Below are 24,015 nucleotides of genomic sequence, written 5' to 3'. Positions count from 1 at the left end.
GAGAGCAATTCTGCCTCAGACTCACCAGCATACTCCTGCAAGGCCTCCTAACAGCTTCACCCAGAATCAGGTCCATGCAGACACTCCTCAGAGGCATGGCATTTCATGAGACACAGCTCAGGCAGGACAAACTTTCACACTGCAGTCTGTTTCATCCCCATGCTGTACTACAGCCCTGTTGAGAACCAAGCAGGCACCTCCAATTGCCCCACTCCCCAGCATGGACCCCTCTGTCACCAGAGGCAACCACAGCTAGTGGGCAAGCTGCATCAGGTCATCTCCATCCTACAGTGTGCACACCAGGCAGCAGAAGTTTCCGTTCTGCTCTCCTGCGGTCAGCCAGCTGAGTGTGCACAGGGTGCAGAATGAGACAGAGAGCATCTGTGTGACAGACTGTCGCCCTTTTGGAGGTTTGCACCCTCCCAAAGAACTGCCTCACACCAGGATCTGCATTACCTGCATATCCCACGCAGTAACCCCAGAATGCACTTCCTCACCTGTAGCTGCTCTGGTTTCTTCAACTTCAACTTCCCTGTCTTGTAACCATCATATTTCTCAAATAATTCAAAGAACCTGAACAGACAAAAAAGAATGCTGATCCATTTTCTGCTGTTTCAATAACACAAGGAGGGTCATTCACACATGTGCATTCAGTCTCTATTCTTCAGGGAGAACCAGCAGGCTGCTGGCTCTTGCCTGTGCTTCAGAAATTCTGAAAAAACAAGTGTTTTTCAAAATACAACCAGTAAGCAGATACTAGCTTCCCTTTTCAGCACCTACCACACCTTCATTCTCCCTTCCAGTGCTCACACAGAAGGTGTCAGGATCCTTGTGGGGAAAGGGGGCTCTCTCAACTGGTCAGAAAGCATTTGCTTGGATGGGCCAGGAAAAACACTGCCTCTTATGCACTCAGCCCTCTGCTCCTTCTTCTGGTTTAGAGAACAGGCCCTCGTCCCTTCCCAGGAGCACAGCACCTTCCTCCCTTGGCTCTTACCGGGGATGTTTTACTTCCATCTTCATCTTCTGCTTCGGGGTGCGATCTCCATGACGGATGACTGCGATAACACAGCGAAGCTCCATCCTGAGGAAACACAAGACAAAGATGACAAATGTGCCCTTACACTCCAGAACTGCCACATGGCAGTAGCTCCCCGTTGCTCTTTCAGTTCCATTCTTCGGACACCCGCTTTCCTCAGCAGGGGTAGAATTTCTCCCAGACTAAACCAGACACAAGTGCCCCAGCTGCAGAGGGAGTCAGAGCTCTGCAGACACTACTAAGCTGAGTGGTTTCATACCAGTGTACAAGTATGCTGAGGATCACAAAGAAACTTTTGCCTTTCATCTTTTAGCCTTATGTGCTAGAAAACTAGTAAGGCCAAAGGTAACGAGGGGCAGCCAAGCATATAGGTAATTATGAATATTTCAACTAAGTGTTTCCATCTATTTCACTGGTAGCTCAGCATGCACTTTCTCCATGTAGCAGCCAGCTACAGCATCTGTCCTGACCCGTTTCCTGTCCTGATGAAGAATTTGGACCTCTGAAAGCCATGTAAGCAGTTTCTCTAATTTCTTCAGTTACTGCTCATCTGCATTCATCAAACCTACAATTAATCCTCAACCTGTCACAACTTCTACATGCATAGCTAAGGCTTTCCACAGGCATTTCAGGGTTGCAAGCAGCCCACAGCTGGAGGATGCCATGCTGCTAGTGGTGTCAGGCCCTTGGACAGGGTTTGTCATACTTTGTCCCTCACACAGTCATCACTGGCATCCTTTAGAGAAGATGGCAGGTACTCACATGGTGCCTGAAGTAGTGGGGACAATGGGGATGTCTTCTGCCTCTGTTGGGATGGACCAGGGGATATGAAACTGGGGAGCCAACTCCCTCATGATTATATTTCTGGAAGAAATCAAAATACAACACTCACCAGAAAATCCATTCCCTTGGTTTTCCACCTCCTCCTTAGCAGTCCGGGTGAAAGATGTGAAAAGAGCCACAGAATTTCCCCTCACTTTCACTGCAGAGACACCTATCACACTGTGGGCTAGTCAGGGCACCCCAAAGGGGTACCAGTTTCCCCCACATCACCAATACCACAACTGGACTCAGCATGTAATGAAAAGTCCTGGAAGATACATCTAGCTGTAGACAAAGACAACTAATGCCAATGCCAGCAGGAGCTCCAGGGCTTGAAAAGAACCTGTTCCTCCAAGAGCCAAGCTTTCACCAGCTGAGCAAACAACTCACATGAACCACTTGCAGACTTCTCTGACATACTGACCAAGACTCCACATTTCATTTTACTGTGCTGTGAGTTACCTTACCACCTTATCAAAACTCATATTGCTCATACCCAAGGATTTTGGCACAGTCATCATAATACTTCATGGAGTTCTTCACAAAGCTGAAGCCATTCACATCACAAACAAAGGAGTGGCCGTTGGCCCGCAGGAGGTCGAACCCACACACGGTTTGCTGCGGAGGAAGCAGAGGATATGGGACTCAGACACGCAGGAAGGAAGGGAAGCACTGGGGGACAGCAGCGACCCTGCCAGCGGGGCATACGCAGACCCAGCCAACTGCCCAGCTCAGCCCTGCTGATGCTGCAGCCATCCTCCACTCCATGCCCACCTCACAAGCCTAGAGCAAGTGTGAAGACATGCCATTAGTCAGACCTTTACCCCCTTGCTGCTGAACCAAAGGCCCTAACCACAAACCCCCACATGAAGCCATCAGGGCCAACCCCTGACTTCCCAGAGCTCTAGAGACCTGAAACAGAGCAGCTCCTGGATATCCTGCTCTTCCTTTCAAATCCAATAATTTTGAACCAGACTGACAAGCACGGACAAGAAGTGCTGTAGGCAATGACACCCATCACCAAATGGAAAAGGCTACAAGGTAGAAAAGAGACCAAATCTGCATCAGCCCAACTGCATGGGGTGCCAGTTGCAGTGGAGCAGGAACAAGGAGTCCAGTGCTTCTTCCACTGACACTGCTGAACATGTCATGGAACCATACCTAGACTCTTACTCACTCTACCCAAGTGTAAAATAAAACATCGGTTTGTACCAGAGCCATATTAAAAAAATGCAAGAACTAAAAAAAACCAAAACCAGACAAACAAAAAGCCCAAACAAATAAAAGAACCAAACACAAGTACCGAAATACAAAAAGAAAAAGAAAATAAAAACCCCAAGAAAATAAGACCAAATTTTCCACATAAACAAAAGCAGGAAGGAGTCAAGACAGGATGAGCAGTCAGATGGAGAGCAGCATGCTCAGGATCCAGTATTAAATGCTCAGATGTATGTGGGACACCAGGCACTGACCAGCCCAGAGGGCATTTGCTGCAGGCCCTCTGCCTTCCCAGTCACCTCTGCCCAGCAAAGAGCCACAGCCAGCAGGACCAACAACTGGCATCAGGCGTGGAGGGTTGCCATGCCTGAGACATGCCAGGATGACAAGTTTTAACACCAACCCTGACACATATCAGACATTTGTGGAGTCCTGCTTGCACAGGAAAGAAAATACAGACCTTAAAGGCTACGCAGACTTTACGGGCAACGAGTTTCTCCATGGCAGTCAGCATGACTGGGTAGCGAATTTCCTTCCCTTCACTGTCCCGTTCCACCTTCCCATCCAAAGCAGGGGATTTGCGAGCCTCTGCATGGGCATAGTCCGGCCCAACAGTGTACACCTGGAATGACAGTGAGCACACCTGACACAGCCACCAAGACCAACTGCAGCTTCCAGAAGTTATTTCTGCTGCAGACACAGAAAAGGAGATGAGATGGTCTCACACATTCCTCCTGGTGTGATCCACAGAGCAGCCGTTCCCCACTTTGGGGCTGGAACTGCGCAGTCAGCACCTCAAAGCTTAAACACACGTTCCAGAGCCTTCGCAGGACTAAGCAGAACTGCTGAACTTTCAGCTCCCCCAGGCCTGACAAAGGAAGGCACCATGCCAGGCTTTTCCTTACCTTTACATCAGTGCCATCCGTAGGCATGAACTCCTCATAAATGTAGGAGCCTGTCTTCCTCACGCTGCTCTCTGGGGAGTACACGCTGCTCCGGCTGCCAATCTGAAAGCACAGAATAAACACCTCAGGGAAGAGCACAGGGACCCTTTTCTTAGATGGAAGCAGGAAAGCAGAAGTTTCATCCCATATGTAGAGAATTTAGGAGACTTAATGGATTAGCATCTCAGGCCCCCCAGACATTACAGCCCACTTATTTATGGAGGACAAAAGACACCAAAATGCAGGCAGCAGGTATGTCATTTTCCAGGCTTTAAAGAGGAGAAAAGCTAGTACAGACCATTAATTTGTCTCCAATCACTTCAAGGATACGGAACAAAAAAAAGTGAAAAAACACCTACAAAGTAAGGAGCCTGACTAATATGCAAATTAAAATAAATTATGACAGGTGATAGTCCAACCTATTTAATTTCCTTCTACGACCATGATGGATTTTATCGACATTGAGGATGATGTTGTTTTCATTTTTAGTAAGGCTTTGGATACAACCTCAAGAGGCATACCTGTATCTTACCTAAGGGAACAATCATTTCAGTTTCATTCATGCCAGATGTGTAACTGATTGGAAAAAAGATACATCACAGCTATAACTGCTCACTGGAAAAGTGAGGGATGTGAGTAAGGGCAGAGTTCCTGTGAAATCTAGGAATAAATACTGCTTTTATCACGTGTGCAAGCTACACTAAATGGGAAGGTCAAGAATGATGTTAAATGACAGGAATGTGGGGTTTTTTTTTAAATTCACCCTGATAAACCCAGGAGAAATCAGCATGCTATTCAGAAAGGGACACAGTGCTCCATGACTCCAGGATAAAGGTCACCAAGAGGATGGGGAAGGTGAAGTCAGCACTACCACTAAAATACGTCCTTCTGTGGTTCCCACGTAGATCCAGTTGAACTAAAAGTTCTAAGAAGGTCTAAACTTCCCCAACACAAAACCTTCCTTCCCCCTTCACCTGCCCCAACACTCCTTCTTGCAGCCACATGAGTCTCAGATGTGTTGGCTCCAACACCAGCTCTGGAGACCCCTCCTCACCTTACGGAAGAGCCGCTGGCTGCCCCCACCTGCTGATGTTGGGTAGTAAATGTACACATTGTGGTCTTCAGCACTGACTGGCTTCTCTACAAACGGCTTTGGGAACACAGCTCCGTTTACCTCCACGTGGTCCTCTCCTTCCACCAAGTTGCACTCTGAAGACAGAGCACAGCAGCAGTACATCAGGAAAGGTGAGACAGTCTAGTGCAGAGCCACAGCCCCTTCCAGGCCCATCAGTTGGTTTTGCTGCTGGGACCTTTGCCCACAAAAAAAACCCGAGAGACTTATGAGTCAGACCTCTTTGAGGTGACTGCCAGTATCTGTCCTCTGCAGACTATCTTAAATAGCAGAGCCTGGGGAAATGGCTTTCAGTAGAAGTTGGACACTGACCTTCTGGTCTGTCAGGATCTCGATTGAGCACAGCATAGCGGGGCAGGTCTATTCCCTCTTCTTGAAGGATCCGATACACTTCACGCCTGAAGAGGACAGAGGCAGTGTCAGAAGAGTTTAGAAGGTCCTCAGTACACACCAAGGGAAAGACTTCACTCCCATGATGAAGAACACAGTCAGATGAACACAAAAAAGCATCAAGACAGACTGCAGGTACTTCTCAGCATACGCTCTCTGGACGAGCCCTACAGGCTATAGGGTTTGCCGCAGTCCTGCTCTGGACACAGATGCCCCAGAATAAATCTCTACCTAGTCTAAACATGGATGCTCAATTATTACCATGTGTCCAAAGCACAGCAGCACACCCAGTACACACCACCTGCCCAGACCCACCCTCTTGGAGAGTGCCCTGTCATGCCAAGCTGTCCAGTGCCCAGGCCTGGCAGAAGTGGCAGGAGCTTCATCTTGTGCCAAGGGGCAAACCCCAGTTCTTGCACTAGTTACACTTTGGGATGCCTGCCAGCACCCACATAACACTGCTCACCATGCCAAAGACAGGGCAGGAGGTTTAGGATCTGTTAGGAGCCCTACTCACACACAGCCATAGCAGCCTGGGTATAAGGGCCCAAGAACACAGCTGCTGGTGGCCTCTACCAACAGATGACTGAGAAACCTCATCTGTCTGACCACACAGGTTCCACAGATTCTAACCCAGCCTTGCTCCCAATTTCTGACCCAGGGCCCCATCTCACCATTTGGCTTTCCAGCTTAGAGACTGGTCTTTTTGCTTTAGTCGTGGCAGCCTTGTTCTGTGAGAACTCTTCCACTCCCTACATCCCAGACACTCCTTACAAGACATTTACACCAGAAACAAAGCATGACTTTACATCGTCTCAATGGTTTTACCCTCAAAGCCATTCCCCTCCATGCTTTGGAGAAACCCCAAAAAAGCCACTACTAAGGCCCCCTTCCTCCTCATCTCACTCCTTTGTGACCAGAAAAATTAAGATTCCACAGCATGCTGAGAAGAAGCAGAGGAAGAGGGAAGGGGCTTTAGTGGCTCACAGACACCCACCTGTCCTGGATGTAATACTGCATATCAAGGTCGTTGATCAGAAAAGGTTTGCACAGCTTGGCATAAGCAACTGCCTTATCCAGGGGGAATCCTGAAATACAGGGTGAGGACAGAGGGTAAGGCTGAAAGGAAACTCCCTTGCCCACAGCTCAAGCAGGCTAAGGACTGCTAGAGATGTGCTACCTTTGGAGTGGAAGGATATCAGGCAGTCACAAGAGGGCCAGTTTTCTACCGGTTCATTCAGAATAACATCTTCCCCCATGATCACCACTGTGATGTACTCAAACTTGCACAGACGTTCCAGAATCTGTGTCATGGGCTTTGACTTGGACTTTTTGGTCATGGCACAGATTCCCACCACGATCTGCCGTTCTGGAGGCTGACGGAGGGGAAGACAGAGATCAGTTTAGTAGCATTTAATATAACACTGAATAGGGGCCAAAAGCAGTCAGAAGCTGGAGATCATTTTTTCTGCATCCTGTTCCTGGAGGTTACAGAAAAAAATGAATGTTTCCTCTCTGCAGAGACACCTTTGCCCCTTTCACACGTGCCAGAGTTTTCCCCAAAAATCTCCCTGGTGAAACAGAAAGACTTACAGGAGTGTCAGGTTAAGTCTCTAGAACAAAGAAATCCACCAGTTTTCCCAAATCAGATCTGCATGCCAAAAAGCTGGATTTCCTGAGGCAGTGAGTACGGCAGCATGATGTAATGTGTCCTGTCATAAATGCCACTGCTGTGTCCCCTGCAGTCCCAAGTGCCCGCAGCCCCAGCAGTAACCATGCAAATCCTGGCTGAGACCCAGGGATTCCGCACAGGTGCTCCAGCCCAGAATGCTGGGATCTCCTTACCGACTCCTCCTCTTCATCATCTTCAAAAAAATCCGTTTCGTCTGTCTTCATGTTTGATCCCAGAAATTCTGTCTCATCATCTCTGGAACCAACAACAAACCTGGGAGCAGAGTTATCTCCCTCACTGGAGGTCGTCAGGGACGACATTGCAGCTTTGGTGGCCGACCATCCCGCTCTGGAATTACAGCGTGCAAAGGGAGAGAGGTCAGATGCAGGGCGACCCCAGGGCCAGCTGCCCTGGATGGAAGCAAATGACAGTGGGGAGGGCAGGGACCGATCCAGCATGAGGGAACCCAGGGATAGTGCTGCCCAGCACAAAAACAGGGAACAAGAAGACACTCTCAGGGTGGGAGGGGATCCAGAATTCTGGATAATTTTAGATAAGCAGCTCCATTTTGCAATTAACCCCCTTGCACTGGGGAAGTGTCAGCACCAGCACTGAAATCATGTAACCCTTACAGTGATGCATGTCCAACCGCTGCCTAAATCACGGACAGGAGACACTCTTGCAGACTCATACGCCCAACAACATCAACTGGAACTCCAGAATTCAGGATAAAGCTCAGGTCAGTGACAGTGATTTTCCAATTGCCAATTTTCATCCTTTCAGCTCAAGAAGACCTACAGTAACAGAGAGAACTGTTTGAGAGGTACAGGAGTTTGTAGGGAGGAGGAAAAACAAGTGAAAATTCTTTGGTAGGGAAAGAGGACACAGAGGGAGCATCAGCAACAGTTTGGGTTGCAGATCAGGATGTCTGGGTTTGCAAGCTGGCATAGAATCACAGAATACACCAAGTTGGAAGGGATCCATCAAGACTGAGTCCAGCTCCTGGCCCTGTACAGACATCCCAAGAACCCCACCATATGCCTGAGAGCATTGTCCATAGGCTTCTTGAACTTAGACAGGCTTAGTACTGTGACCAGTGCAGAGTGGAACAATCACCTCCTTTGACCAGCTGCTGAATATATGCTACGAGTCAGAAACACCAGGAAAGGATCATGTCCTCCACTGTCACCTACAAGAGCAGCGCTGCCTGCCTCAGAGGAGACCGAGTGTGAACACACCATTCAACTGACCTCTACGTGCCAAGGACGCAGCTGTTCACTGCTGACCTAAGCTCCCCCCCGGCGTCAAGCAGGTGTCTTTCACTGTGCTTCTCCTTATTATAAAGTAGCAAAAGCATTCCTCCTGCGTAAGGATCCACTGGGGGAGCGGACACCGACCCAACAGAGACGACACAAGGGGACACAGCAAGCCTGGACTTTGTACATACCACACCAAGGATGATCTCCTCCATCTCAGTCCCATGCACCGAGCCCAGTGCTGCTGCTGCTGCCACAAAATCCTCAAAGCACAGCACACACCTGGCACTGAAGCGTCTCAGTCAGCATGAGTCAGAGCTGATACTCACCATAAGTGCTCGCTGCTAGTGGGAGGAACAGTGCTGCCAGGCCAGGCTGCAGAGGTATTTACTGTGCACTCCACACAGCCCTGCTATCTCCAGGGGAGGACAAGAGTAACATTCCAAACACACTCAGGAACCATTTTCATGCCTGTGTCCTGCTGCCTCAGCACATCAGTGCAGAATGAACCCTTAGCAGGTATACTATCAGCTTGAAGGCTGATGATTTAATGAAGTGAAGCACACCATGCAAAAGGAGGAGGAGGGTTATTTTCTCCAATCCCTTACTCTCCCCTCCCTCCTGAAAAAAAAAAACAGATAAGCAGCAGGAAAACCTTTGCCCCAAGAACTCAGAAAGCAACAACTTCTCCATATTCCTCCTCCTATCCCAGAGACAAAGCCTCTTCCTTGCTCTGTAGCTCTGTTTCAAGGCCATGACTCACATACTCACATCAGGTAAAAACTCAGAGCCTCACTGAAGCTGACAGCCACTGACAGCACAGGTGTGCCCATGATGTTAATAAGGAAAGCTCATGATTTCAGGTGTGGGGGGAGGGTTAACCAGAACCTTCTTCTAGTTTTTCTTAAGAGCAGATCCCTTACCATAGACTTATAACAAGCAACTACAGACTCTTGGTGGACAGAACTTTCAGCTACAGGCATAACTAAGGCATTAAAAACTCAGACTGTTGCTCTTACATGGACACAGGCAAGTGGAGTTCTATTCTGGCATCTAAGGACAGTGACAGAAGTTTGCCCACCACACCTGAGCCAGCTCTAGTGTTGAACTGGCACGGGGCTCATACGCCAGCAGGGTGGCAATTGCCATCATGGAAGCCTTACAGGCACAGCACACTTTCACACCAACCACAGCATGCTCATGGTTCTGTCCCTGCTGACTGCTGAGCTAACTGCTCATGGAAGCCACAAATTTTGCCCAGTTCACAGTTGCTGAGAGTGTTGTGGGCCTCACCTCTCACTAATCACAGCAAGAAAATCCAGTGTTGAGTTAATGCTGCTGACTGTGTCATCCAAGGGAGACAAGAGGACTAATGTGGCTCTGGCACATGCACACAAAAGATAAGGATGATTCTGGCTTTAGGTCAGAATATTCAGGCTTGGTAGTCCTCTCACAGACCCAGCAGGAAGTACATGGCAGCCGCCACACCTGAAGACTTTCCTGCTGCACTTCCAAGAAGGGCAGCTGTGATCTGCTGCACAGTCATACCAAAGGTTACCGGAATTACCCAATCAGCAATCCAAACCTGCTGACACACAACTCTAAACGGAGCCACAGACCTTGCCTCTGATGGCCTGGGACTGCTTCAGCTCCCTAGACTGCCCTGTATTACAGATAAGAAACTATACAGGAAATTGTTTTCCAGTTCCCCAGCAGATATTCTGGTGCTGCTCAGATAAGGGTGCTCACAAAGTAAAGAAATTCTTTGTGTCCTGCTTCTGAGGTACCAGACATTTGAGGTGAGAAGATGTGATTAGGTCTTTGTGGCGTTAACCAACCAAAGAGTGGGCTTGCATGTCAGGGTTTTGTTTCATTTCTGTTTTTAAACAGCACGTGCAGATGCAGTCTCTGTAGTGCCAGGCTGACGGACAGAAACATGGCTTATCATACTGCCAGTGGCAGGAATTTGGGATTATCCCGGCAAGCAGAAAGCCTGCAAGCGTGATCCAACTTAGAGACCCGCAGCCTAGCCAAGCCAGGTCAAGTACGTGCAGGATCATGACTTCTAAAAATACACATAGCTGGCATTTTAAAACACTTATGCTGGCAATGTCTTGTAGAACTATCTGAAAGCACTGATGGCCCTACAACCAACCAACCAGTCCAAAAAAAAAAACCCTGAAAGCTTAGGCCCTGAGCAGTGAAGCACCTTTGAATGCACGACCACTAATACACCTCTGCATGACCAGGGACACACGGAGAGTTACGTCCACTGTTACAAGGGCTGTTTGCATCAAGGCTCATTCCACACTTCAAAATGGTGAAAGCTGTGCTCCTCTCATGGGCACTTAATTGCTTCAGAACAGAAACATCACCTATTCTAGGGTTAATAATTAAAACTATTTGGACATGGCGTATCAGAGAAATCGCTCTGTTCTGGTAACAGAGGCGCTCAAGGTGTTCACAGCCAGGAACTGAAGTCACGTTCAGTGGATGCAAGCAGCGCTGCCAGGGAGGCCGAACACCCCGGGAGCTGCAAGCGCGGAGGGCGGAGCAGAGCGGAGCAGCGAGGCAGCCCCTCGGTTTATTTACCCCGCGCACCGAGCGGCGAGACCCGCCCGTGTCTGACACTGCTCATAACGAAATATTTTTCAGCCTCGTGGGACCTGTCAGGCGTGAAACTCCTCAGCACCGGGAACTGCTCCGGTGCGGCCGCTGTCACTGAGGGTTTACTGCGGGGGCCGCTGCCGCTCTGCCCCGCGGCGGCTTCGCAAACACCGGCCCGCCAGGCTCGGGAGAGACGGGCAGCGGGGCAGAGGCACAGGCCGGGGCCGGGGCCGGGGCCGGGCCGGGAGAGCGGCGCGACCTCAAGCAGCCCCGCAAAGGGCGAGGCGCCGCTGTCCCGAGAGCGGGCAGGCACCAGCCCCGCGCGGCACGCACAGGCCCGAGCGGCCTGGACGAGCCTCGCCCGCCGCTGCGCCCGAGTCGCGCGGAGCTGCCGCGCCGCGGGAGCCCGGAGCCCGGGCCCGGCAGGCACAGGCCAGCGGCGGCGGCGGGGCCCGCACGGGACCGGGCCGCGCCTCGCCGTGTCGCCGCCGCTGCCGGCCCACCTGGCGCTCCCCGACAGCCGCCGACAAACAGGGCCCGGCAGCGGCGCGATCGGCCGCCCTACCCCTGCCCGCCTTGCGCTTCGCTTCCCGCCCCGGCCCCGGCCCCTCGGCCGCCCCTGCCCCCCCGGCGGCAGCAGGGGGCGCCACGCCAGGCGCCGCCATTTCGCTCCGCTCACCTGCGGCCTCCGAGCGCACCCTGCGCTGCGGGCGCTGCCGCGGCCAATCACCGTCTGCTGACGGCCGCAGGCAGCCAATCGGCGCGGAGGAGGCGGGCCGGCCGGAACGCGAGCGGGCGCGGCAGGGCGGCCCCTGGCGGCGGCGGCGGGACCTGCAGCGCGGCCGGGCGCGCGGCGCACGTGGGCGCGGGCCCGCGCGGTGACGGCGAGAGCGCGGCTGCCCCGGGCGGGACTCGCGGCCGCAGCGGCCGTACCGGGCTGGGCGCGCGGTTCTACTGGGCGGCCGCTTCCCGTGTCCCAGAGCAGCGCAGCTCTGCGCCAGCAGCTCCCGTCCCTCGGGGGTCTGCGGCAGCGAACGCAGCGCACTTCCTGGCCCGCCGGTGCGGCCCCGTCGGTGTGGCGGGCACTGCAGCAGGGCTGGTGACCGCCGAGAACAGGCCCCCGACCCCGCGACCCCATCGCCGCCCGCATCCCGTCGAGGAGCCGCGGTCGCCGCTCCCGGCTTCGGGTGGACGAACTTTGACCCGGCCGCGCCCGCCCGCCCCAGGGCGCGGCGAGGGGGTCCGGTGTGGGTCCCGGTGCGGAGCCGGCCCGTCTCGGCGCAGCCGCCCCTCCGGCGCTGTCCGGCGAGCGGTGCTGAAAGCGGCGGCGGCCTCGGTGGGGCGGGGGCGGGGCGGGGCAGCCAAGCAGGTGGCGGTGCCGCCAGGCCCCCCCGTGCCCCGCCGGCTCCCCGCCCCCCGCGCGCCCCGCCGCCGTTCCCGTTCCCGTTCCCATTCCCATTCCCGTTCCCATTCCTCTCACGTCCGCTGCCCGCCCCGGCGCGCTAGCTCCGCCGCTCCGACATGGCCAGCACCTTCGCCCGCGCTCTCTCCGCTCGCCGCTCCGCCGGCCTCCTGGCCATGGTGGGCGCCGGCTCTCTCGCCGCCGGCTTCCTGCTCGCCCGGGACTCGGTCAGCGCGGGCGACCGTCAGCGTCGGCGATACCCGCCCAGGTAATGTGCGCGGGCGGCGAAGGCGCGCGGGCGGGGGGCGGCGGGCGGGGGGCGATCCCTGCGGCACCGGCACCGGCACCGGCACCGGGGGCGGGCGCAGCGGCCGCCCCTCGGCTCGAGCCTGGGCGGCGGGTCCCGGAGCAGCTCCTGGGGGCGGCGCGATGGACGCTGCTCGTTCGCGGCGGGAAGAACCGGGCGGCCCTGAACCAAGCCCGTCCGGCCCCGAGGCCCCGGGCCACGAGGGGGACGGAGCGGCCGCAGGGGCTCAGCCGTGTTGGATGGATCCCCGGGATGGATCCCCGCCTCGGGCTGCTGGGCACCGGCTCCGCCGGCCACGCCGGCCACGCGCACAAGGACACCGGCACAGCCGCGGCCCGGGTGCGGTCCCGCAGGGACCAGAGAGCGTCGGGGTTGCCGCGGGCCCCCTTCACGGGAGCCGCGCTGGCAGGGGCGGTGAGGGCTGCGGGGGCCGCCCCGGACACATCCCCGTGTCCCGGGGTTGGCTCTGGGCACTGCGGTCCGGGCAGGGAGCCCGGAGCTGCCAGCTGCCCTGGGTGGTCCCAGAGTACCAGGACGAGCCGCTGCAGCCGGGGACATGCGAGAGCGGGAGGGGAGAAATGCTTGACAGTAGGATTGGGGTCCCGAGGGACTTCCCGGGATGACCGGGAGGGCAGAGATTGGGGTTGCTTGAGAGACAGCAGTGCTGGGACTGCCAGTGCCAGTGGGGACATAACCCAGGCTCGGCCCGAGAGAAGCCAGGGAGATTTTGCCAATGTCCTGGTAGGAACAGGATGGAGCAAAGGGTCCATTTTGTCCTGCTGGCAGAACACCGAGGATCTCTAACTGTGGGAGCTGGTGTCAGAGCAGTCCCTGGCCCGACCTCATCTGGCTGTACCAGCCTTCCCATGCGCCTGCCTTTGGGACAGGGACTCCTCTATTGAAAAGAAAAGCTTTGCTGGCAGGTCCTGGCTCTTCCCTCTCCGGGCCAGTTTTTAAAGGGAGAGCTGAAGGGGCCTGCGGATGCTGAGCAAACAGCCCCATGGGTGGATTTTGGATGACAATGAGATGTGCAGTCAGGACTTCTGGGAGGTGGGCACAGAGTTGAGCTGGGCCAAGTGGGCACATACACGGCCACAGGCTGGCTTAGGGGTGCTTTTGAGGTAACGCTGGCTCTGCAAGAGCCCTGGCCCTATTTGCACACCCAGCGCCTGATCCCTTAAGCCAGATAAGTGTCCCAGCTGCAGCACAATGCTAAGGTTCAAGCTCTAGACCAGAAGCTTTCACGTCACTCCCCTCCAAACAGCTCTTTGCTGCCCCAGGAAGCCCAGCCAGGCCAGGAGGGCCAAGTGCCTCACATTGCCATGGTTCCACTCACCGTCGCTTGCCATGGCAAGCGGGGTGCAGGAGACAGAGGCTGGTCCTGCCCGGTGTTTGTGCTGCCAGCCCTGAGGACCACAGCACGGCATCAGACAGGACTGGACACAGTAGCTACCTGCGTCTCACCAGAGCTAGGCGGGGTGGGAACGGGGCGAGGGCCAGAAGAGGAGAGGGGAGTGGTGGCCGCCAGCCAGTCCTTATGCCCGCAACAGCTGCTTGGCTTAGCACATCCTAGAGGCAGGCCAGGAGAAGGAGGACCGAGATTTCCTGCCCATCCCAATGCCAGCAGAGACTGTGCACAGGGAAGGAGCAGGGTGGGAAGGAGGCAGCACGTTGCTGCTCCGAGCACCAGCAGCTGCTGCCATCCCTGCACCAAATGCCGACAGTCGGAGCAGTGTGTTGCGGTGCTGCATTGCAGGCTGGGGGCCCGGGCGTGTGGAGGGCTCGCAAGGAGCTGGCACTGGGGCTCTGGCAAGCTGCATTGGGCTACAGAAAGTCGGGGACAGAAACTGATGGAGTTAATAGAATTACAAAGGCCGGATGTTATTGATTATTTACCTCCCAAGAGGGGGATGTTTTCCAGCTTTCTGAACAACTGCAGAGACACAGACATCAGGTCAGGAGGGGATGAAGTCAAGGTGAGGCTGTGGCTGAGAAGCTCTAAAATGAGCCTCCTGGGGGTTTCTGTTCAGTTGAGAATGGTTTTGTGACAGTGCTGACACTTGAAAAGAGCCTGGATGGAGCCCTAGGGGTGAGCTGCAGTTCCTCACTCTGCAGCTGACTCGCCCGAGGATTTTGCCTCTCTAGTCTCTAAGTTAAGAACGGAGAGACATTGGCAGCAGCCCTGAGGGGTCTGAGCAACACTCTGCAGCCTCCTTTCAGATGCACTGTAGTATGGATGGCCATGCTGGGAGGGCACAGACGCTCCCACCTCAAGGAGACATGGGTACCCTGTGCCTCCTGCCAGGGGGGTCCTGTGACAGGCATGGCACCACATTTGCTCCACCACGCTGGGGCTCCCTGCCAAAGCCTCTCCAGACAAAGCCCAAGCCCCTTCCTCCCTGCGTAAGCAAGCCTGGTGCCTGGCTGCCTGCCAGCTCCCAGTTCCATGCCGTGACACAGGGTCTGCTGCTCACCCCACACCTCTCCAGAGGCCGTGTGTGGCAGGCTCTGCCTGGACACCTCGGGCCAGTGATGCCAGGAAGGGCACTGGAGGCTGCCACATTAGAGGTGAAGAGCTGTGGGGAGCTGCAGGTGGTTGTCCCTTCTGGAGAAGCTGCCCAGTCAGAAGACGATGGAGTAATAATCCCTGCTGGCTGCTGAGCAGGTCTGCTCTGGGGTCAGGCACCTGCTTGCTCAAGGGCAGAGAGGGCAGCTGCACCCCGAGGTCGTGGGCAGGCCGGCAGGCTGAGGTGAGCACAGGACAGCGTGGGTGCCAGTGCTGAGCTGTGCTCCTGGCAGACATCCACGCTTCCAGCCTCTGCAGCTGGGCAGGAGCCCACAATAAAAAGACTTTTAAGATATCACTCCATGCTGTGGCACAAAACAAAATTTTTGTGGGAACGAAATAGGTGATGCTGAAATGGCCATCATTTTAAAACCAGCCTTGTGGAGCAAAACCAAGGGGTCAAAGCAGCCCAGGTGCAGCATCATCTTGACACTATGACAGAGGATTCCTGGACACCCTGAGCACATGGCAGGAGTGTGGTGCCACTGCCAGAGCCCTCCAGTGCCAGCCTGCACACAGCCTCCCCCAGCAGCTCTGGGCACCACAGTGAGCACAGCACCAGGTGCTCAGGACTTTCACCCCAGCATTACCCAGCTGGTCCTGGCAACATCCATCCGAGTTCAGTGCTCTAGAAAGGCTGAAGAGAGGTTGCCCCAATTTGCTGGCTGTGGTCTGGGGCTGTTTGGGGTGGGTGCACTCCAACCAGGTGCTCAGTCAGCTCTGCAGTAGGCAGGAGCCTGGAGTCTCAGGGTTGGGATGCTGAACACCTCAGGGAAGGTGTAGATAGCTGTGGCAGACAGCATGCTTCAACCCATAGCAGTCTCCTGCCTGCTGGGAGTAAGCTGGCTTTCCTTGGGAACTTCTACTGCTCCCGGGCATCCTCTGTCACACAGAAAGCAAAGCAAGTGGTCCTGGCATGCCCAGCAGCATGACCATGCTTGAGCAAGTGTCCAAGTGTCCCATTCTGATCAGCAAATGCCTTTTAAAAGTGTGTCACCGTGGGGACACAGTGGCCAGCAGATGACAGGGGCAGAAGCAGTGAGGGAGGCCAGGGCAGGCTGTGTCCCATGCATGCCACGTCAGCCTCTTTGCTGGATCATCTCATCAGGGCACAGATCTGTGTGTGGCTTGGGAGCAGCCCTCAGCCCCTTCAACCCTGGGACCAGTTCTTGTCTGGAGCAAATGCCTCCTTCTGCTGGTCCAGGCAGCAGTGCTAGTGCTTCCCCACACAATGCAACGGGAGCCCTACCTCCCTTTGTGTCTGCACAGCACAGGAAGCCATGAGCAATAGCCAAGCTGTGGGCGAAGGGCCACATTCCTTGGCCTGCAGACACAGGGGAGGAGGCAGTGGCAGCCACAGGGCTCTGCATTGCAGCACAGGATTGGTGCTGGCAGCCAGAACCAATGCCCAGTGTGAGCACTCAGCCCAAGAGCAGGAGCTGAGCACAGGGAGGTGCCAGGACTTGCTTCTGGTGCTGATGTCTGACTTGCTCCCCACACCCAGACCTCTGCTAGCCCAGGCACCTTTCCTCCCACAAGGGCCCCCACCCCAAGCTATGTCACCCCCAAAGCAGGCCTCTCAGAAGGGTGTCCCCAGGAATGCAGGACCCTCTCCAGATCCCAGTGTGGTCTCCTGGGCTGACGAGGGCCAGTCCTGTCCCACTAAGGTGAGTGGAGGCACCCTCAAGAGACATTTGGCCCAGGCAAGTGGGTCCTGCCCTGCCAATTTCCCTGTGAGTGCAGAACAAGTACAAAGCCTGTTTAAAGTGGGAATGAGGTCAAGAGACAGCCTCCCTCTAAGCTGATTAGAGGAAAGCATCCCCCTAATACAATAAACTGCACTGGGACTGTGCTGTTCCCACTGGCTGCAGATCAGGGTCAGCCAATCTCCTGCCCCACAGCATCCGGGGGCAGAGGTGCAGGGGTCCAGGGGTCAAGCAAGCCAGGACTCTGCAGACTGTGTGTCCTGCCTCCCCTACTCACTGCATCAGCAGACAAGGAGCAGCCCCCTTCCATTTGAGCTGGCATCAGGGCAGCCCCAGGGAGGACAAGGGGAGTGGGACCCCACTCTGCAGCCCAGCTGCCCTGGCAGCTGAGTGTGGGGACGGGCTCACGTGGCCCCACTGCTCACCCAGCAGGTTCTCCCACTCTGGGGCCCTGCTGTGTGTTTGATAAGGAGCCACTCCCTAAGGACTGGTCCAGTTTTGTGGACTCTTGTCTTGGTTCAGTGCCAGCCCTGGGCTTGGGCTCTCCCTGCCCTTGCCCTGCAAGGCCTGTAACTGCCTCCCTGCTCCCAGTTGCTGTGGATAAGCAGAGTATTTAACCGCTCCCTGAGCTCCCATGCCCATGCCTGCACCAAGAGTCTCTGTGGAGCACAGGCACAAGTGCTGGGGTCCCCTGGCCCCAAAGAACTCATTGGTGTCTCCTCCCACAGCGCTGAGTACCCCGACCTGCGGAAGCACAACAACTGCATGGCCAGCAACCTGACGCCAGCCATCTACGCCAGGCTCTGTGACAAGGCAACCCCAAATGGCTGGACCTTGGACCAGTGCATTCAGACTGGCGTCGACAACCCTGGCCATCCCTTCATCAAGACTGTGGGCATCGTAGCTGGTGATGAGGAGACCTATGAGGTGAGTGGCAGCCAGAGCCTTGCCTGCAGCATCCAGAGGAATCCCAGCACCCATGGTACAACCAGAACTTGGGTCATTACTGCCCACCTCCTCTTGCCCAGCCTGAGCAGCTGGAGAGGCCCCTGGAAAGTCTCCATGTGCTCCTGCAGGACACAGGGCTCTTTTGGAGCAGCTGTTGCTGGAGCCCCGCAGCCTCCTGCTCCACTTGCCCTGTGGATTGCTGTTGCACTGCAGGACACACCGTCCCCTGCACTGGCAGTGTGGCCCTGCCAGGCTTGTGGCAGGGGCTTCATGAAGCCATGGTCTGCTGTACCTTGTCCCACTTACTTCCAGGTGTTTGCCGACCTGTTTGACCCCGTGATTCAGGAGCGGCACAATGGATACAACCCCCGCACCATGAAGCACGTCACAGACCTGGATTGCACAAAGGTGCAGAAGCTGGACAGTGGTGCTGCACGCGGGTGTCCTTCCTTGGGCCTTGGGGTAGGGCCCTGACAGCACCAGGGCCACGCCATGAAAGCCCGTGGCTTTACCTGTCTGTTGCAGGTAAAGTTTGGCCAGTTTGACGAGCGCTATGTGCTCTCGTCCCGGGTCCGGACTGGGCGCAGCATCCGTGGCCTGAGCCTGCCGCCAGCCTGCACCCGTGCCGAGAGGCGAGAGGTGGAGAAGGTGGTTGTGGATGCACTGAGTGGCCTCACTGGGGACCTGGCGGGCCGGTACTACCGCCTCAGCGAGATGACGGAGAGCGAGCAGCAGCAGCTCATTGATGTGAGTCCGTGCAGCTCCCCAGCAGTCCCCCGGGTGCATGCAGAACAGGACCCCTTCCTGGCACTGCCTCTCTGGGAGGTTGCATCCTCTTTTTACAGCTCTGCTGTCTTGAACCGGGAGCCCTGCCCTAGCAAGGCAGCCCAACAGCACAGTTCTGCTCAGCCCTCACAAGCCAGGAGCTCTCCAAACTCAGCCCCAGCAGCTCATGGCCACCTCTGACTCTTGCCTCCATTTCCCTGCCCATGCCCAGAGGAAGGCAGGCTTGTTGCACTCAGCTGATGCCCCACCAGCCCCTGGCACAGGGTGGGCTGTGCACCAGCAACCTTCTGCCTGCCAGGCCAGGAAGGCAAGGGCTCTTGCCCCTGGGTGCCCTGCCCGGGAGAGCCGTGGTGAATCTCCTGCATGGCAGATGGGGCCAGTGCAACAGGGAGTACTGGAACAAGTGAGGGTGCCCTGGCTCCAGCCACGCAGCCTGGGTGAGCCCATGAACTCTGCCTCCCTCCAGGACCACTTCCTCTTTGACAAGCCGGTGTCCCCGCTCCTGACAGCAGCAGGAATGGCTCGGGACTGGCCTGACGCCCGAGGGATCTGGTGAGGTTCTGCCCTGGCACTGGGCGGCAGGGCAGAAATGGGGGGGACGTACTGCTCCATCCATCTCAGCCCTGCCACCCTCGTTTCCCGTGTTTGCCACGCCACAGACCCTAGCACATGGCACCAGTGCCCCTGGGCCGTGCTCACCATGGCTTCTGTGGCCTCACCTGGGAGCTCCTTGTGCATCACTGTCAGCAGTCTACTGTTCCCTACACAAACACAGCTCTGTACTGGCAAGAGGGACTGTGGAGCCAGCAGCAGCTGTCAATCCTGCCTGCTCTCACCATCCTGCAGCACCCTGCACTCTAAGGCTGCCAAAAACCTCTAATTGCTTTCTGCTCCCTGGGCAATCCCCAGCACTCCTCCTGGCTTCTGCATACTCTGTGACACCAAACCTACCCTGCCACAGTTGCACAGTTGCATCTTACTGCTCCCTCCCAGCATCTTTGCACAGCCATGCAACATCCCACACTCCCGCAGAGCAGCAGCCGGCACACTTGTCCGCCCATGCCACCCTCGCTGACGCTGTGCCTTTACATGGAAAACATCTCCAGGGCACACGCGGTTCCCAGCTCCAGCTGCACCCAACCCAGCCCTCCAGTGCACACTCCATGCCTCACAAGCCCCCTTCCACTGCCTGCATGGTGCAGGAGCCATGCTCCCGTCCCCTGTCCAGGCTGGGTCACCACCATGCTGGCACCCGCCCGTGCCCAAGGCACTGGACACAGCTCCCATCACCAGCAGTGATCCATGTGGAGGGGCACTGACCCATCTCCAGGAGCATCTCCTGGCTGCCCACGCTGCAGTCAGCACATGGGAACCAAGGGCAGCACTTGTACCATGGTGGCAGGGGCAGAAGGGGCACGGCTGAGTGGGCAATGGGTTTCTGCAAGCTGCCAGCACAGCCAAACACTGCCCTGTCCCTAGGCACAACCACCAGAAGACCTTCTTGATCTGGATCAACGAGGAGGACCACACACGTGTCATCTCCATGGAGAAGGGGGGCAACATGAAGCGCGTTTTTGAGCGGTTTTGCCGGGGCCTAAAGGAGGTGAGTGTCCAACAGCTTCTGCTGTGCCAGCCCCATAAACAGACAAAGAGGGGCAGGCAGGGCTCCGGTGGTGCTGGCCCTCTGCTGGGTGATCCTTGGCCAGGGCTGAACAACTGCTTGTGCCTCTAACTCAGGTGGAGCGGCTAATCCAGGAGCGAGGCTGGGAGTTCATGTGGAATGAGCGGCTGGGTTACATCCTGACCTGCCCCTCTAACCTGGGCACGGGGCTGCGAGCAGGTGTCCACATCAAGCTGCCTCTGCTCAGCAAGGTATTATACCATGGCCAGTTTTGTGGTGAGCCAGGCTAGGACTGTGGGGAGCTCAGCCACGAAGGTGCAGGACAGCATGGGACCCAGTCCTGGGCCACGCTCAGGTTCCCCTAGGTGGCATAGGGTCCAGCCTCTGCCTGCATTCCTGGCCAGAGAGGCCCGGGTCCCAGGTGTCAGCCTGGCTCTGCTTAGGGCAGGACTCTGGGTAGGGCTGGTGACCCACTGACAGGACCCTGTGGGCAGGAGGGACCCACACCAGGGAGCATTTGGCTACAGAGCCCTGACTCCCTTGTTGTTGGTCCCGCTGAGCACTGACACTTTGTCTGGGCACCAGGACAGCCGCTTCCCTAAGATCCTAGAGAACCTCCGGCTACAGAAGCGTGGGACGGGTGGTGTGGACACTGCAGCCACAGGCGGCGTCTTTGACATCTCCAACCTGGACCGTCTGGGGAAGTCAGAGGTGGGTGCCAGACAGAGGTGGGGAGGGAGGTTGTGCAATGTGTCTGCATGATGAGCCCACAGTGCCCACGCAGTGCCAGGGCCATGTGCTGGGGCCAGCATGTGGGTGCTGGGAGTGGCAGTGCCTACCCTGCATGCAGCAGGAGCGGCCAAGTGGTGTGGCTCCCAGGACAGTCCCTCAGCACCACATCTGTGTTCCTGGTGCAGGTGGAACTGGTGCAGCTGGTGATCGACGGTGTGAACTACCTGATTGACTGTGAGCGGCGGCTGGAGAAGGGGCAGGACATCCGCATCCCCTCGCCGCTGCAGCAGTTCCGGCACTGAGCGCCACCGTGGCAGCGCCAGCGCTGTGGGGCCCACGTCCCCCTGTAGCTTGTGCCATCTCTGTGCCCAGCATGTCGCTGCATCCTGTAACCCACATGCGTCAGGTCAGACCCCATAAACGTGCGCTGCTGTAGCCATGGCTCAGGCTTCTTCTTACCCCAGTACTCACCACCCCACTGAACTCCCAGCAACCTGTCCCCCTGCACAGGCACCACTCGGATTTCCTCCCCATTCCAAGGCTTCACAATCACCACACTTGGGCTCTGAGCCCCCTGCCCCATCCTATCCACCCTGGCCACCTCCCAGCTGGTATCAGGAGCAGTGCAGCAGGCCAGGAAGCACTGCATAGCCTCAGGTCCCACACTGAGCAGCACACTCTGGAAGGTCTCCTCTGGCAAATGAAGGTACTCCTGTGGGAAATGTGTCTTGAGCACCAGGCAATGAAACAGCAGGAGCCAGTGGGCCCCATGCTCCTCAGGATCCTGGATGGGCTGCAGCCAGCCTATCTAGGATGGGCAGTGCCTGCACCAGGATCTCGAAGGCAGGAGCATCCTCGCTGTCTTGGAGCAGGTGCTGGAGCACAGGCTGCAGGAAAGAGCAACATTGCACTGCCTGTGCAATCCACACCTTCCCTCAGAGCTCCTTGCTCAGTGTCCCACAGCAGGTTTGTGGCAGGCTTGCTACAAGGATAAGGATGCAGGGACAAAGGGGAGTCTTCACCCTGAGCCATAGCTCTGGCCCCCAGCCGGGCGCTGGCCGCTCCCAGCCACTGGTGGCTGAGCAGAGCACATGCACCAGTCAGTGCCAGGAGCGGGTGTCATTCCTGGGAGTCGTTCCCTCCCTGGGCCCGCGCAGTAGCGAGGAACGGCTCTAGAGCGGAGGGAGCAGAACCGGCCCTCGAGCACGCATCCACCCGTGCCCGCTCACTGCGGCTGGGGTCCCGCTGCACCAGCAGAAGCAGCATGCCCGGGCTGGCGACGAAAGCAGCCATTCCTGCGTCTTGTGGGCAGCAGGAGCGAGCGAGAGGGAGATAGACGAGGTCCCGCAGGGCTCGCTCCGGCAACTCCCGCAGTACGGCCCCGCAACCCGGCTCCAGCCCCCGCCGCTCCCGCATTCGCTGCGGTCCCAGCCTTCCGCCGATAGTGGCAGCTCCAGAGACCCCCGTCCCACAGACCGCCGAGACAAGTTGTGACACACCTGATACTTCCCCGGCACGGGACCCTGCCCGGTCCCTGCTGCTCGCCCCGCTCCTGCCGCCGGGGCTGGACGCCCACGGCGCGACGGAGCCGACTGTCGCTGGCCTCGGTTCTGGGCGCTAATCCGAGGCCGGCGCCAGCCCCACCGCAAAGGATGCCGAGCTCGTGCATTATTGATGACGGGAACCCGGCACGGACGGAGGCAGCGGGGCACTGGCCGGGGTTGCGGCCACCGCCCGGGGCTGCGCACCCTGCCCGGGGCTGCGGGCACCGCCCGGGGCTGCACATCGTGCCCGGGGCTGCGGGCACCGCCCGGGGCTGTGCACCCTGCCCGGGGCTCCAGGCACCGCCCGGGGCTGTGCACCCTGCCCGGGGCTCCAGGCACCGCCCGCCCCGCCGCCCCGCCGCCCCCCCGGCCGGAGAGGAGCGGGCCGGGCCGGCGGGCAGCGCCCCCTGGCGGCCCCGGGCCGGTGTCGCAATGGCGGCGATGAAGGCGGGGGCGTCGCGCAGCTCTCCCCGCAGCCCTGGGGCCGACTGGCTGATGCAGCTCAATATGGGTGACAAAAACGGCAGAAACAAGCCGGGCGGCTGCCCCCGTGCCGGAGGGGAGCTGATGAGGGCTGGCCCCAATCATCAGCTCGGGATGCTGGGAGCAGTTGCTGAAACAGCGGTCAGCAGTAGGAACCGATGGCAAGGCGAGGGCAGGAGCACGTGGGCTCCAAGGAGAAACGGGGTTTTGTGCGGGGACAGCCCCAGGCCCCGGCAGGACCGGGGCACGGTGGTGCGAGCTGGGAGCAGGCTGTGCCTGGTCAAAGCTGGGGGCGAGCAGCCTGGCACGGATGGCACAGACGAAGGGCCTTCCGACCGCAGACCCCAGCAGAAGGTGCAAATGCCGACGGATGGGGTTACGGGGCAAAGACCCGCTCCCGGCTTTGGCTCGGGGCCAGGAGAACGCCAGACTGTCGCAGGGCCGGAGCGTGAGGGGCGGTGGGGGAAAATGCGGGGCTGCGGCTAGTCCAGCAGGCGAGCCTGCAGCGAGCCGAGCGCTGTCGAGCGACATGTGCTGGACACGTGTCACCGCCGCGCCGGCCCCGCGCGGTACGGACGCGGTGGCCACGGTGGGGTTAACGCACATCCTGAGGGCCAGCACAGCTCCCGGGCACCGACGGCGGGCTCGGCAGCGCGCGGCCCCCGGAGGCGGCCGGGGAAAGGGCAGGCGCGGTGGTGGGCGCGACGCGGGAGGAAAGTGCACCGCGGATGGTGCACTGCTCGGTGGGAGGGGAGTGCACCGCGGATGGAGGACGAGCCGCGGCCCGGAGCATCGGTCCGCCCTCGCTCCCGCCCCCGCCGCGGCCCGGGCAGCGCCGAGACC

At 57.5% G+C, this 24,015-nt stretch overlaps 2 protein-coding genes across 11 annotated transcripts in view; one reads left to right on the top strand and one right to left on the bottom strand.

The window, feature by feature from the left end:
* Positions 1–11,905, bottom strand: part of PPIP5K1 (diphosphoinositol pentakisphosphate kinase 1) — a 45,937-nt gene extending 34,032 nt beyond the window's left edge. For 6 of the 10 annotated variants that reach the window (XM_038147527.1, XM_038147529.1, XM_038147530.1 and 3 more), the window contains exons 1-12: positions 7,847–11,304; positions 7,388–7,562; positions 6,723–6,918; positions 6,540–6,630; positions 5,465–5,550; positions 5,075–5,229; positions 3,982–4,083; positions 3,537–3,698; positions 2,355–2,476; positions 1,799–1,900; positions 995–1,081; positions 498–573 (exon numbers count right to left, since the gene is read on the bottom strand). In XM_038147527.1, coding sequence (XP_038003455.1) covers positions 498–573; positions 995–1,081; positions 1,799–1,900; positions 2,355–2,476; positions 3,537–3,698; positions 3,982–4,083; positions 5,075–5,229; positions 5,465–5,550; positions 6,540–6,630; positions 6,723–6,918; positions 7,388–7,534 — 1,326 coding nt within the window. In that variant the 5' untranslated portion in view covers positions 7,535–7,562; positions 7,847–11,304. Of the gene's footprint in view, positions 1–497; positions 574–994; positions 1,082–1,798; positions 1,901–2,354; positions 2,477–3,536; positions 3,699–3,981; positions 4,084–5,074; positions 5,230–5,464; positions 5,551–6,539; positions 6,631–6,722; positions 6,919–7,387; positions 7,563–7,846; positions 11,306–11,756 lie in introns of those variants that run through there. The other 4 variants (XM_038147525.1, XM_038147524.1, XM_038147522.1 and 1 more) reach the window with 3 other exon arrangements.
* Positions 11,906–12,060: 155 nt separating this feature from the next.
* On the top strand, positions 12,061–21,580 carry LOC119705287 (creatine kinase U-type, mitochondrial). The gene is made up of 9 exons (XM_038147535.1): positions 12,061–12,747; positions 17,787–17,985; positions 18,319–18,414; positions 18,532–18,753; positions 19,259–19,344; positions 20,272–20,395; positions 20,530–20,664; positions 20,999–21,124; positions 21,331–21,580. The coding sequence occupies exons 1-9, from the start codon at positions 12,599–12,601 to the stop codon at positions 21,445–21,447; spliced, it is 1,254 nt and encodes a 417-aa protein (XP_038003463.1). The 5' UTR covers positions 12,061–12,598; the 3' UTR covers positions 21,448–21,580.
* The last annotated feature ends 2,435 nt before the right edge of the window (positions 21,581–24,015 follow it).

The sequence above is a fragment of the Motacilla alba genome, chromosome 10, assembly GCF_015832195.1.
Source record: "Motacilla alba alba isolate MOTALB_02 chromosome 10, Motacilla_alba_V1.0_pri, whole genome shotgun sequence".
Lineage (NCBI taxonomy): Eukaryota > Metazoa > Chordata > Aves > Passeriformes > Motacillidae > Motacilla > Motacilla alba.
Note: the sequence above shows the minus strand (reverse complement) of the source record. Positions and strands in the feature narration are given on the sequence as shown.